At 42.6% G+C, this 15832-nt stretch overlaps 1 protein-coding gene across 1 annotated transcript in view; it reads left to right on the plus strand.

Annotated features, from left to right (window-relative positions):
* Nucleotides 1–3258, plus strand: part of LOC130123300 (spectrin beta chain, non-erythrocytic 1-like) — a 118835-nt gene extending 115577 nt beyond the window's left edge. The window contains 2 exon segments of the mRNA XM_056292459.1: nucleotides 79–121; nucleotides 760–3258. Coding sequence (XP_056148434.1) covers nucleotides 79–121; nucleotides 760–963 — 247 coding nt within the window. The 3' untranslated portion in view covers nucleotides 964–3258.
* Nucleotides 3259–15832: the final 12574 nt, after the last annotated feature.

Raw genomic sequence — 15832 nt, forward strand, 5'->3', positions numbered from 1 at the left:
AATAATTACGTGTAGCTCATTTCTGCAAGTTGTTTGGCTTTGTGGCGTTTCTCATTAAATCTATCTTCGTTTCCACAGAGTTACCAATGGGAATGAGTATCTCTTCCAAGCCAAAGATGATGTGAGTACAAGAAAATCCCCAAAGCATTTGTTAAGTTTGTCAGCATTGTATTGTCTTTTTCCTGTATTTACCCTCCATCTGTCCTGCATTAGTCCCCCTTCATATATTAATCCTTCAAATTTCAAATCAAGGAACCGCCACCGACTTAGCTGCAAACCCATAACTGCATGTACACTCTTGGCACCGAAATGCTGGAACAAACCATCTGAGTCTCCATCAGAGCTACTGACCTGCATACTTTGCTATAAATATGAATTGGTGCCGGCTGTTACTGTTGTGACCATACTGTTCTTGATTCCTTTTCTACTTGCACTTGGCAGGAAGATTTGCCTGTCTTTTAACTTGTGGCAATGTTATTCGGTTATTCTGCTTTGATTCTCCTATTCCCCGTGTCCTGATGCTCTAAGGCGCACCTGATTAAATCCACTTGACTTGACAGGCACTCTTGACAATGATTTGGTTACCATAAATCGTTCTTATGATGCCGGTTGGTAATATTCGAGTTTACCTAACGTTCCCCCCAACTTCTGAAGTTTGAAAAGAGCGAAATATTATTTCAACATCTGAAAAAGTTCTGTCTGCATGTTTTTGAGCGTGTGTGTGTGCGTCTCATCCCCCCCACCTCTATGTACCAACAGGAGGAGATGAATGCGTGGATCTCTGCCATCTCTGCCACTGTGTCAGGTGACAGGTCAGAGGTCACCCCCAGCAGCCATAGCACCCCTGCCGCTGCACGTGCTCAGACGCTCCCTGCCACTGTTGCCATGGCAGCAGAATCCAGCCCAGGCAAACGAGAGAAAGACAAGGAGAAACGTTTCAGTCTGTTCAGCAAGAAGAAGTAGATACTACCCACCCTCCTCTCTCTCTCTCTCTCTCTCTCTCTCTCCCCCTCCTCCTCTCATTTACTTCCCCCTTTCTTCACCGGGTGCAGCTGGGTGGAGTCGTCCCTGGTAACCAATCTTAAAGCAAATATTCTCAGTTCGTTTCTGTTGATGGGAAATTCAATCTAAGGACGGCTTTTTACTACAGTAACACAGCACCCGCTCTTCCTCTCCCTCCTCTTCCAAACCCTTCCTTCTCTTCCTCCTCCTCCTCCTCCTTTCAAAGCGTGACTCCAGCATGCAAGCTCCGAGCCAGAACTCTCCACTCTGTGCCTATCAACCGTCTGGTCCGGCTCAGAGCTCCAACTTTAATACGCCATCCTTTCCTCCTTCTTCTTCTTCTTCTTCTTCTCTGTTTTCTTTATTTTTTCCAGTGATACAGAGCAGGACACAAACATAAGATTACAAACGCTTTGGGCAGCTGCCATCGTTAAAAGAAAAAAAGGTTTACTTCACCACCAATTTAGAAAAAATTCCACAACAGTTAATTACTATTATTATTATTATTATCATTATTATTATGTGTTTTCTATCTCTTAAGTATTTTTTTTTCTTAAATCTCCCAGCTTTACGTGTCATCCTGATGTTTTTGGCGGTTGATATCCTTTTATTTGTTTTGTCTTTTGATAACTTTTTCCTCGTCGTCCTCATTCTGTCACACGTTGTGGGTAGGTCTTAGATCCCATGCTCAGTTTTGCAAAGCCCTTGTCTTTGCAAGGTGACCCGTCCCCCGTGTGCTGGGGGAAAACGCCGAGACCACAGCGGGGTAAACCCTTTCAAATTACGCCTCCCTCGTATCCCAAATCACCGTTTCAGTAGACAGTAGGGTGTGTTACGGACGGCTCGCCTCGTCACATTTAAACGAAGAGAAACACAGGAAAGTCGTTTTTCTGCAATTTGTTGTAGTTGGCTTTTCTCAAACTGCAACCAAATCACAGCAGTCTGACCAGCAAACGGCGGTTTGAGGTCAGGTTAGTGCCACAGAACCAGATATCAGCAACTTCAGCGCTTTGAATCCAGTGAATCAGCCCTTTTATTCATCTCTGGCAAGTATTTTCAAAAGGACTTAAGAGAATATTTCCAATACATAATGGGTTTATAACTGTCACATGTTCCAGTAAACCGTGGCCAAACGTGGGTCTCCGTTCACTTCGGTTCTACTGTGACACCGATATATAAACCCAGTATGTTCCAGGGAAAGTTTAATTTGGTATCTGCACAGTATTTGTTTAGTTTGAGGTCTTTTCCTTTTTTTAAACACACGTCTACTCACTTCCAAGTGTTTTCATCATGTTTTGTCCGGTTCTGCCAGTCTGGTTGCGGTGCGTTCGCAGGGAAAAAAAATGGAGCAGCTGTAATTTCAAATGTTAACCCGTGGTGTGTTTATCTGTATGTAAAAGATGTGTATAACAAATTGTTAAAAAAAAAAAACCTGTTTAATTTCACTTGTTACTACTACTGCTACTACTACTAAGACCCACCAACCGTAATAAGCTTAATTAGAATATAACTTTGTTAATCTAAAAAACCATAATGCTTATGTACACTTAACAAATTTAAATGAAGGAGTCATGTTGGTGTTCTTACCAGATCCCAACAAAGACCAGTAAGAATGTTTAATAACTCATTAAATTTTACAGTATCCAGTAAGTTTTATTTTACACAGCTGTTTTGTTTTACAGAAACATTAACTTCTACCCTTAGTTATATGAAGTAATTTTTCCTACAGTATGTATTTTAAGTTCTGCAATGTTTAAGATTTATTTAGTCCGACAAGAATGGAGACGTAAATGTACTATCAAAATACTACTTAAGCATTCTTGTTTAGAAAGATGAATTCTAAAGCATTTACTGGGAATAATGTTGCAGAATTATGGTCGCTTGCTTGTTGGCTTTAGCACTGCATTCTTAAGAGTCAGACTCGTGCCTGCCAATTACTGTGCATTAAATCAGTTCAATTACTGTGTATTTGGCCTCGCCTGAGAATAAAATGGGCCCAAAACTGGATAGCGGGATAAAGGGTTGCTTGTTTTGTTGTCGTGGGCGAGGTTTGTCTGGTGGATCCTGGGACGTAGATGAGGAAGTCCCATCTCAACCTATCTCAACAACCCAGGCAGGCTGAAGAGAAATGGTTCGAGTAATTGAAATGAATTTCCATTTGTAGTTGGTCCAGGCCTGAAATGATTTCTGTCTATTTTCTTTGCTACATTCTCTGGCTATTTGATGAACAATGATATGGTGTGCATTCTTCTGTCACTAACTATAGTAGTGAAATATTTCTTCATATTGCACAATCAAAAATGCCACGATGGGGGTGGGGTAGGGTGGGGCGGGGGGCTCATTTTGCCAGAGCGGGTGGGGTTGGTTGGGCGGGGCTGGGGCTGTAGTTGAGTTGGTCAGTATGATGTGGACCAGGGCTCACTGGTAGTTGGAACTGCACCCGTAGACTTCTCCTCTCTCTGTTACATATGTGCAAAAAGCCATTAAAATGCTTTTAAAATGAACTATGGTGTCATTTCTTTCTTCTTCACGTGTTATTGGGACCTTATCCGAGAGGTTATAGAAGTTGGCGAGGAAGCTAAAAATTGACGTTTCAAATCTTGCTCCAGTGGAGCTGCTTGAGGACAAGTGCCGGCTCACAGAATTTCTTGGACAATTCATTGAAAGTGTTCAGTTTGTTTAAATTACCTTATACAGCAATGTGGTTCAATCCAGCTACTGCACCTGACACCCATTTTACTCAAACTGATCAAAAATGGATGTAATTTGTACTGACTTCACAGCCTGGTGAGTACTTGTAAACTGGTCATTGTGAAGATCATATCAGGAGGCTTTGGGTGTCATCCTATCTTTCCATTTGAAAGCTTCCTCAGACGTCCTCAAAAGTTTGGTGACATTCTGGACCGGATAGATTTTCACAAGCATCAACCTGCTTGATGAGCTTCAAGCTACCAAGTCACGTGTGACTACGACACATTCAGAGCAAACCTATTTCAAGATTTAAAGGTCTCCATCCATCCATTATCCAAACCGCTTATCCTGCTCTCGGGGTCACGGGAGGTTTATTTGTCACATTTTTAATGTACAAGTACAATGAGCAGTGAAATGCTTTTTAGGCAAACTCAAACTGCTAAAAAAAAAAAGAGTAAAAGGAATGAAATAAAATACTACAGACTCTGGCTTAGGGCAAATTTGAGTAAACTGATGGAAACTCATTGACGACATAAATAAGAACTGGGTCATTCTACTGTTAAAATCTTTAACTAAATAAAATACGAAGTGTACCTTAATCATACATGGTTCAATTGTGGAAGGCAGTTTGAGGCACAAAGAATCACAGCCTACTTGTGTATACCAAAGCAGCTGAATCAAATGTTCAAGTTTGAACTGTCCACAAGAATGTTTTTGATATAACAATTGACAATTTATTTAGAAATAAAGATCTTTAATTATAGCCCTGTGATGGCCTGGCAGCCTGTCCAGGGTGTCTCCCCGCCTGCCGCCCAATGACTGCTGGGATAGGCTCCAGCATCCCTATGACACTGGATGGATGGATGGAATTATAGCACCCAGTCTGGCCATTATAAAAACAGCACAGGCAAACTGAGTTTGACAATGTTTAAAACATGACAAATCATTAATAACATTACTAAGAATGCTGATGGTGTCCAAATACACCTGCACAACTACATGATCATCAGAGATTATTTTATTGCCATACGCATTACATGCACTGGGAATTTAGCTTGGCATTGTTGGTACAGTAAATGGAAAGTAAAGTACAGATGGAAACGGATGATCCGATGTGGCGACCCCTAACGGTGGTAGTAGTAGTAGTAGTAGCAGCAGTAGTAGTAGTAGTCATGCCAAATGACAGAATAAGCAGGTATGGGCTTGACTAGTACTTAAATGGGAGACCTCCCGGGAAAATTAGTGGCTGCTGGAAGTGGTGTTGGTGGTCCAGTAGAGGGCAGTCTTCCCTCTGGTCCTAGTCATAATACACAACAAATATCCCAATGCCCTGGTGCAGTGATGAAGACACTGTACTGTAGGAGATGCCGCCCTTCGGATGAAATGTTAAACCGAGGTCCTGACTCACTGTGTTCATTAAAGTTCCCACAGCACTTATCACAAACAGTAGGGGGTCCCCCGGTGTCCGGGCAAACTTCCCAATCTGGCTCTCTCAATCTGGCCACCTAATCATCCCCACCACCGTGTAAGTGGCTCAGGGATTACTCAATCTCCACCTCAAACTAATGTGTGGTGAGCATTTTGATGCAAAATGGCTGCCGTGCGTCACCCAGGTGGTGCTACACATTGCTGGTGGTTGAGGTGAGTTACCCCCTTCAATACGAAGTGCTTTGGGCATCTACATAAAGCGCTATATACATGTAATCAATTATTACAGTTGCGAGTGTAAGAAAAATACTGTCTTCAGTATTATAAAATAACTACGTATGTGAAAAAAATCTAGAAAAAAAAACAAAAAGCAAGTCTGTCAGTGGGGATGCAGGGAACCTGTTGATTAGTCTGACTGGAGCAGGGAAGAAACGGTTCTTGAGGCATGAGGAGATGGCCCTGATGGACCTCAGTCTCTTGCCAGACAGGTTGCCTAACCTGGAGAGGAGTTCTGCTGAGAAAGCTGAATGTCAGGGATGATAACGTCCTCTGGACCTACCCAATTAACACCATTGTCTTTATCTACTGGAGAAAATGTGACAATACATTAAAAAAAAAAGGTTTGAGGGAAAACTTTCCCTTCTAGCAGCCAAATTATTTGGACAATGCTTCTTTGACAGTTTGGCTCCATACAGTTCTTTAATTTGGACTTCAAAAGAAATAAAATAGGCTATTTATCATAATTGGGCTGTATTTGAGGGGGTGTTCAGTTAATATTGGCTTGACATTTGACAGCAGTCCTTTTTGTACATGTTCTCCTTCAAAGGTGCCCAAAGTATTTCCGACATTTATTTCTCATCTGTTTTCTGTCGCCGTTGTATTATGAGCAGTGGTGGTTCTAGACCAATCTTACTGGGGGGGGGGGGGGCAGGCTGGAGCTAGTTGTGTTGTCAGAGGGGTACATTTAACACGAGACAAAAGAGACAGAGAGCTTTCAAAAATTTTAGCTCAGTATATAAAGTAATAGCACGCACACACAAAAAACCCTTATTTTATAAAATATTTTATATTTTAAAATATTTTATAAATAAATAAAATACCATGATTGGTATTTTATTCAGTAACAGTATTTGTTTCATAACTTACAGTTAGTTATTTGTTTCAGTAACAGTATTGGTTTCTGTAACTAACAGTTACAGTTTTATTAAATTACAATACTGAAAACAAAATAAAACCCATTCCTGTTAGCTTCAGCTCAAGTTACAGCACATTATATGCTATAACACGTCTTTATAAGGCTCAGTGAACAGCACAAGCTCTACTTTACTAGAGGGTCTCTGCATCCGAGTCCGTATTCCTTTCTAGAATTTCACATTACAGCAACTGTTTTCTGCGGTTTTTGTGATTTCTGGCAAACCGATCAACAAACGCATCAAGATTCAAAGCCTTTGCCCTCCTAAACTCAATACTTGGTACACCCAGATTGCTCAATCTCTCGTCGGTTATGGTGGATCTGAGGTAAGTTTTCACCAGCTTCAGCATAGAAAAACTCTGCCCACAAGAAGCATAACTCACTGGGATTGCGACAGCTATTTTGCAGAGTCTGAAGAGCTCAAAAAAACACTTCTTTATATGGCTCAATGAACGGTACCAGTGCTACTGAACTAGAAGGTCTTTCCAACTAACAAGTCCTCTGGTTTTCTCTCTGTGGCACTCTACACTTCCTGCTGTTTCTCTTCAGCTCTCTCAACACCTGGATTATCTGGCTCTGTCTCAATGTCTGCCTCATCGTTGTCGTTTTTATTTTTTGGGGGCAGCAAAACAGGACATAATATCCTTTTTTTCCTCTTCATTTTGATGATAACTATAGAGCAAAAACAACAGAGGAATGCACAACACCTCAGCAACCCAGAATATTAATAAACTGTTGCTGGCTTGATTGAATGAATGTGTTGTGGTAGCCTTTGTGCTTCCATTTCACAACTATATAGCAAAACCGATGGAGATGAATGTATAGCATGCCATCAACTCGGGCAAACCATTCATGAAGACAGAAATTTTCTTCCAAACACTATCGCAAAGTTTACAGCAAGTATTAACCCTTTCGCATGTAACTTATTTTTTATGTTATGTAGCGCACATTACTCAACTCAAAATTTTATTATGTTGCAGACTCGGACTCCATAACAGACACATGGTAAAGAAAAAAAAAAACAAAGCCACAAAAGATAGGGGTGGGGACGATACTGGATCAAATTCCGAATCGTTTGATACGGCCTTCACGATTCAAGATGCTCCCCATTTCGCGAGATCGTGTGTTATTAATAGGGGTCGACTGATATGGGTTTTTTTTCAGGGCCGATACCAATACTATTGGTATTAATGCATCGTACTGGTATGTCTGGTAGTTAACGACTGACACCAAAATTAACATTTCAACGACTTTAATACTGTAGCGAATTCAGGGGAGCGCTGGGAACCGCCGGAGCCAGGACGCAAACCCAGGTCTCCCGCACCACGGGCGACTACGTTAAGCAGTCGACTAAAGGGTCCGACCCGTTAGCCAACGCGCTAGTGAGTCTACACATCCATGATCGTTACAATACTATTTTTCAAACAATTAAATATCGCCGCTGTCCCAATGCCTGTAAATACTGCAACGCCTCAGTGGTAATCATGGTGCATCTGAAACGGCATCTGTACCCAGACATGTTGGAAATATTACCTGAAATACTACACGGAAAATACATATTGCTAATCTAACAAATGTAACAAGGCCTGTTAAACGTGAAACTGGAAAAAAAAGAACTGAACATTGTGAAGGAAATGACGCAAACAACACATAAATAGTGACATGACGCGCACGATGATGTGCAATCATTTTGACCACTCATGGTCGTTTTAGATCGATCTTATCATAACCTTTTTTGTGTGCAATTGATCGAAAACTAATTTTAATGCAAATATATGCAATTTTAGGAGCATTCAGGGAGCAGCAGGTCTGTATCTTTTTTTTTCACAAAGTTATTAAACTTTGAAAATCCGAAACAGTCAAAATGACTGCGTTGGTCATTCTAGTAGTTTTTAAAGTGTCAAGTCTTAAAAGTAAAGCAATTGTGTTACATAACAAGAAAAGATGGCACAACATTTTGTTAGAACTTTTGCACTTGCATTACATTTGAATACGTGCCTTGATAATGCCAAAACGTTGGGCCTAATTCTTCAAATAAATGAAAAATAGAGAATTGCAATGGTGTTTTGTCTCTTGCTTACCAAGGCGTCCACTGTATCGTATTTAATCAAAATCGTGAGCCCTGAATTGTGAGATGTTTCGAACTGTGAGATTTGTGAATCATCCCACCCCTAATAAAAGATAAGAACCATTGGTAAAATGTAATCCCAAGACAATACATAGCATACGCACAATAAAATAACATAAAAGGAACAAATTAGTGTCTTACAAGAAGGCAGCTATACCAGTGGTCCCACTGCTGGGATTGGTAGCGTGTGGCACTGAATCTTATATTAGTTAAACTCATGATGATTACATTATCAGAGTCATTGAGCCGGCAAATAAATTTATACATGAGATTTCTTAGAACAGCCTGAAAGTATTGACTCCTGCAGCCACAAACTTTTCACTTGCACTACACCATCTAGGTCTTTTTAGTAGTATTCTCATTCCATCATTATAAGCTACTCGAAATCTCTGTAAGCTTGTTTTTTTGTAGTTTGACTACAGGTGTGCAGTATAAAGTGGTGTACAATATGTATATGAACAGAGACATCTTCACACTAACTGAACACATACCAAACTTGCGTGAGAGTGTTTGCTTGTGCATACATCCTGCAGCATTGCCTATAAATATCATGGTCTGTCACTTGATCAGTAATATAATGTCCAAGACATTTCACCTTATTACATACCCAAGATTATTAGACAATTTAAAATCAGGAAATTTTAAATAATTGACCTCTTTGGTTCTGCAGATCATAACACTTACTAGCATTGTATCCGATATCCATCGCCACACCATACACAGAACATATATTAAGGAGATGCTGGAGACCAGTGCTACAAGGATTAAGGATGACAAGGTCATCTGCATACATAATATGGTTCACCCAGATATTACCAATCACGCGCACAGTGTTACAGGCTTTCAACTGCTTGGACAAATCATCAATATATAGATTGTAGAGAACTGGAGACATAACTCCCCTTTGTCTGACACCACTGCTAACCCCAAATTGGGCTGAAACGCTATTACCCCATTTCACTTGCATGGTCTCACCAACTTCTACCACTGCACCACAGAGAGCATCCTGACCAGCTGCGTCTCAGTGTGGTACGGCAACTGCACATAAGTAGACCAGAAAGCTCTGCAGTGGGTCATCAGGGCGGCCCAGCGTATCACTGGTACCCAGCTCCCAGCCATAAAAGACATTTATCACAAACGCTGCCTTTCGAAAGAGTCTCAGCATCAGCAGAGATCCCACTACATACTTGTTCCAACCAGGCCTGATGTTATGCGTCTTATTTTTATACTTATAGTAAGTAGGGCTTACTGCCTTCATACAAAGCATTAACAATATCATCATACATACAGCAGAGATCGCTCCTATGCCTCATATCCTTACAATTAATGTCTCTGCACGTAACTGCATCTCTAAGCAGATGTACTATATTACCCAAAGTTTCATCTGTACGGGCATGAGAGGCTAAGATGTCCTCCTTTGTAAGAGTTGACCAGTCCAAACTTCCTGCGTTGTCATTGTCTCCATTACTAGATAGCACAGGTAGATGTTCAACATTTATAGCCACAGCAAGAGGTATGTGATCAGTCATTGCAGCCCCATACATAATACTCATACTCCCCCAACAAGGCATGTGCATCAGCAGTGCAAATACAGTGGTCCAGCCATGATGAAGTGTCCCAGGCCTCACTTGTGTATGTATAACTATTTGTAGGCAAAAGCACTTTGCTTGACAATATAAGGTTACTGAGCCATGTGATTAGCAAATAATGACTTCCTGTCTGAGATATCCGCATTCAAATCCCCAATGACATGCACACTGGAAGAAGTATTATCTTGAATAAAGGAATTGATGAATGCAAGCCTATTTAAATATCCATTCTCATTCTGATGGCATTCATAGGGTGTATACACATCAAGGATAAAGAATTCCCTGTCACTGTGAGTAAACTGTATTGCAAATGCACCAGTCAACACCAAGCATAACCACATTTATCAATGAGTCGAGCTTCTTATTCTATAGAATAGCCACACCCCCTGGTATTCTGCCTCTGACTATTCCCATGCCAATGTCAGTTGTAGACTCACCAGCCCCATGAAAGTTATCATCAAGACTTGGAAAAACTAAACTTTGGAGTTTTTCCAAGTCTTGCTTTGCTAAAAAAGTCTCTTGCATACATAGTATGTCACAGTTCTCCAAAAGGTTTTCAACAACTATGCGGCAAGCTTTATCCCCTGCGGTCTGGCCCAGATGCAGGCCACCAGTTGTATGACAAAACCCAAATGGTCATTTAGCAAGACTAGTGAGTGACCATATCACCAGCAAGCATACTCATCCCCCCCCCCCCCCGCAGCAAAAGCAGTGTTTGACCCACTAACTCCACCCCTGCATGGCTCATAATAGCGCCGGACAAGTGCCCCTTCAGGCCAGAGCTCCGGATAGTACATTTCGTCAACCTCATTGCATTCAGCAGATATCTTAAATGAGCCAAATCTACTGTGTACTGAGTCAATCTTTTGACAGATAACATCACAGCTAAGTTTATCTTAAGATACCCGGATAGAGTGTCCGCATCTAGGTCTGGTGCGAACTTGACGGCAAAACACTCACCTGCTTTGTCTTTACAACTTTGATATTACTCCCAGCTCCAGTTACCATATTTATAACATATTTATTTGTAACATTACCGGATTTCTTTTTCTGCCCAGAGTTAACAGTACACTATCTTGCGTGACTGGCAACTTTTGCTGGGCGACGTTTCACAACTTGACTCCACATTGAGGAGCCTGGCAAAGACGTTAATCCACCAGTACCCTCCGCTATCTCAGCCTTCTCCACTTCCAGAGTGGAGACCACCACTGAAGCTCCATCTTTGGCTCTCTCCTCAGCTCCCAGGCCCGAGGCTTCCGCCAGTGCAGCCTCAGATGCCGTGCCTACCAGGCTGACGGCTCCATCCATCGTGCCCATGACAGTGGCTTCAACCACCGCCACCGATGTATCTGGACCATTGCCCCTAGTCAGGTCAGTGGAGCACTCCAATGCACACACTCGGCGATCAATCTTTTGTGATAGACCGAAGATCTTTGCTCACATTAGCCTGTATCTGCATTGCTTTGCATGTGATAGACCAAAGATCTTTTTAGCCTGTATCTGCATTACATGCTTCATGGAGCTGACCTCCATGCATGTACAGCTGCTCCATTCTTCCAAGCAGGCTCAAGACATCCATGTTGGAGAATGTCACCGGCGGCAGAGCATCAAAGTAATGAGAGACAAATCTGGGAATCTTCACTCCACACTCATTCAATACATTAAGGCAGTATTTCTCAAAGTGTGTGGCGCATGGGGAATGGGGGGGAGATGTAGTGTAGAACTACTGTTCTGATGTCGGAATCTTTTTCATGGTGGAACAATCAACAAAACATGCTTTCATGACACAGTCTGTAGGTTCACAGAATGGAGAGATATTTGACAAGGACGAAAAGAAAGACACTGTGAACCCAAAAGTAAAAGTGTTGTTGCGAGTCTGACCTCGAAGAGGAAATTCGGGTGTTTCTGGAGGAGGAGTGTATGCATGAAGTTGCAAGCAAGTTTAGTGATGCACAATTTCTGATGAAACTGGCCTATCTCAGCGATATATTTAGAAAGCTGAATGAATTAAAGCTTCAGCTTCAAGTCAAGTCAATTTTTATTTGTATAGCCCAATATCACAAATTACAAATTTGCCTCAAGGGGCTTTACAGCAACACAACATCCTGTCCTTAGACCCTCGCATCGAGGCAGAGACAAGCCCCTTCTTCACCTGGCAGACAAGATCAGTGCATTCACTTGAAAACTTGAGATGTGGGGCAGGCGACTTGATCAAGGAAATACTGATTTCTTTGAGAATCTGAGTGAACTTGTTGAAACCAGTGATTCTGGAGCCACCACAGTGATTTCACGTCTTAAGGAGCACATCTCTTCCCTGAGAGGATTCTTTCAAAAATCCTTCCCAAACAACAATGCTCAGTATGACTGGATGACAGATCCATTCAATGCAGCAGCACCTCCTGATTTCAGCTCTGCTGAAGAGGACCAGTTCATCAAGATGACATCTGACTCCACCCTGAGGCTGACACTGAGTGAATTCTGGCTTGGTGTGGAGAGAGAGCGGCCACTCAGGACAGAGGGCTGTGGGCAATCTGCTTCCCTTCGCCACATCCTATTTCTGTGAGATGGGCTTTACGGCTGTTGCCTCGCTTAAAACAAAGTACAAATCCAAGCTCAACATTGAGCAAGACTTGAGAGTGGCAGTATCAAGCCTGCAACCCCGTTTTGAAAAGATGTGCAGTGCAAAATAGGTTCATTGCAGCCACTAATGCAGTGATAAGACTTGAGCTCTCAAAAGTTGACTTGCTCATCGTTTTTCCTAACTATCTGCATTTGCTTTTTTTTTGTTTATGTAGATTGAACTTTATGGTTAATGTTCTAGCAACGTGATTTTTCAAATTTATTTCGTTTTTCTGTTTTTGAAAAAGCACACAGACTGATGGAGCAATCTAGTGACAAACGTCACAAAATGAGGTTTGATGAAGTTGACTTGCATTTGTTATTTGCACAACAGAAATTACTAAAAGAAAAGTGAAAGGAATGTTCATGATCTTGATGTTATTTAAATAAAGTTAAACGTGGCCCATTTCGTCACCATTTCGTTTGGGCGGAGGGCATGAAGATGTGTCTTCCTCCAAAGGGGAGCATGACAGAAAAAGTTTGAGACCCACTGCTTTAAGGCAAGACTTTATGTTGCCGGCATCTTTCTTATGTTGCTGCCACCTTTTGTCTCGTAAATCTCAGGTTCTGTACAAAACCGAGGCCGGCAATGGCGTTCACCGTCCGCCATCTTGCTACAACTTAGCAGTTAGCCGTTTCTGACTTGATTTACGCAGATTTGCGTTTCTCAATAGATATCATCGATGATCGGGTAAAAATCCATAATCAGGCAAACCACAAAATCACTTAAAATACGTTATGTCAAATAGTTCGTTATGTTTTCAATAGCGTTATCAAGCTTCTCACAGTTTTCTGTTAGCATTTGCTATACTTTTAATGTTAAATCGCTAATTCCTCAAAGCTGAAGTTAGCTAGAATTGTTATAATCTAGTTTTCTAATCGCACCGGTTTTAGCATGCATACGCGCTAAACGGCTAATCACACCGTACGCGCGAAGGGTTAATTACAAGCAACCTCTTAGCTGTAGCTGTTTACACTGGCTGCTGTTAAGCTAACTAGTCAACAACAACATTTCCAGACCAGAAGTCTTACCTTGTAACAGTTGCACAAATAAAATACTTTTGCTCACCTGCAATTCTTCGTGGGTACTCTCGCAACGTTCAGCTTTGATTCTCGCTTCTGGTCAGCGCTAACAGGTGGCTGGTAGCCTACTTCCGTGCTTCGGCCAGCCCGTGGCGGTGTGCCGCTCTAAGGGATCCGACTAGAATGATGAGCCACATTTGTTCCGCCTTCCGCGTCAGCGCCATATCGTCGCAAGAAATCGATAATTTTGTTATTATTGTAAGCGGTTATTTTCTTGCCCGGTGCGAGATTCGATACGGGGTGTACTGCACCACAAGGCGACATCGCTAACCGCTCGGCTAAAGGGTCAGACCCGTTAGCTAGGGGCTAACGCAGGGGTCCCCAATTACTTTTCATAGCGGGCCACTCAACCTCCAGCAGCAGGTTGTTCGTTAGTTTGTTTTGGTGTCGATACGTTGCAGGTATTATAATTTAAACAGAGATTTTTCATCTATTTTTCGATATATTACTAGTCTTACTTTTACTAAGAAATTTATTTTTTTTTTTATTTTTTTTTTGGTGGGGAAATAAAAAAAAATCTTCCTTCTGGCATTTCTCCAAAAATTATCGTGGACCATAAATCAACCCGTCACGAGCCGGACGTGGCCCGCGGGCCGCCTATTGGGAACCCCTGGGCTAACGTGTCTTAGTAGTTTACAGTCGTCACCCTCTCCCGGAAGCGCGCCTCGCGCTTTGTTCTTCCCGCGCTCCGAAGAGACTTCTGAAGATCTGCACACTTCCGGATCCCACCGCTGCCACCAATGTAAGCGGTTATTTTCTTGCCCGGTGCGGGATTCGATACGAGGTGTACTGCACCACAAGGCGACATCACTAACCGCTCGGCTAAAGGGTCAGACCCGTTAGCTAACGGGTCTTATTAGTAGTTTACATTATTGTAGACTCTTGGGGGGGGGGGGTCCAAGCTCAGTGTTACAGGGGCACTGGCCCTGTTGGCCCCTCCCCAAAACCGCCTACGATTATGAGGGGTAAAAGTTCAAAAAAAAGTTTCAATTAAACAATGACTTGATGAAATGGCGATCAGATGAAAGGGTGGATTGAATAAAATACTGTATCAGATGTTGCATGATGTGTGTTTTTTACATTTGAATTCACCGCCGGCAGGCGTTATCTATTGTACGTCAGAGACCTCACCATGGCGTCATCAAAAGTGTGTTCCCGGAAAAAGAAAGAAAGAAAGAAAAGTGTGTTCCCGGTAGTCATCAGCCAGCATGGCAGAGCTGAATTTGGCCTGGAGATCCCTCAGGACCACCCTGCTAACTTTAGCCTTTCGGTTTGAGGGGTATGCTGGGAACGTTTGGCCATCAGTCTCTCAGCCCCCTCGCTGTCCTCTGACTCAAACGTTGGATCTTCTGGTTGAATATGTCAGATGGTACGAGGAGGTATCCGCTTCACAAGCACCGGAACCATTAAGGAGCACAACTTACCTGTTGCTCACAGAGGAAGACTCCTTTTAGTTGTTGGATGTTGGAGGAGGAGGTCGTATATGTAGTCAAGACCGAAATATTCCGTGTAGTCGTGCCTCTCACCCCCCGTCTGCCACCTTACAGCCATTCCTTCTCCGTAGTTCACTGACCTGCTGACCTTTTTAGCCCTCTTAATCTTGAGCTTTTGTGCATCACTTCCTGCCAGTGCTGACCTCCCCTCCTTGCTGCAGTGCTTGGTCAGGCTAAACTCAGATCCTACTTCCTCTTCAGAACATTCACTGCTCAAGGATGTCGCTGTCTGACAGGCTCCTCCCAATGGGCACCACGATAGCTGGGGAATTCAGGTCAGCCATGACAAGGTCATATATTTTTAAGTGAGCTTTTTCGAAAGGCTTGCTTTGGGAGGAGGCTCTAGCTTACTTTGGGAGAACATTTGCTTTCCATCACCATACATTAGCCTCAGAAATTCCTCCACCAGCCTGGTGATAGCCTTGAGAGCATTTCATTCTAAGAGTCTCCTGTTAGAGCTGTCACGGTGGGGTTTGAGTGAGCTAGATAGAGCCCCCAGCAGGCTCATCCTTGACTCCACACTGGCTTGTTGAGGCCTGTGTGTTTGGCTGAGGCTGGCCATGACCTCTGGAACCCGCTCTGTTGAGCCCACTATTATAAAGGCCTT

This window comes from Lampris incognitus, chromosome 13 (genome assembly GCF_029633865.1).
Source record: "Lampris incognitus isolate fLamInc1 chromosome 13, fLamInc1.hap2, whole genome shotgun sequence".
Classification (NCBI taxonomy): Eukaryota; Metazoa; Chordata; class Actinopteri; order Lampriformes; family Lampridae; genus Lampris; species Lampris incognitus.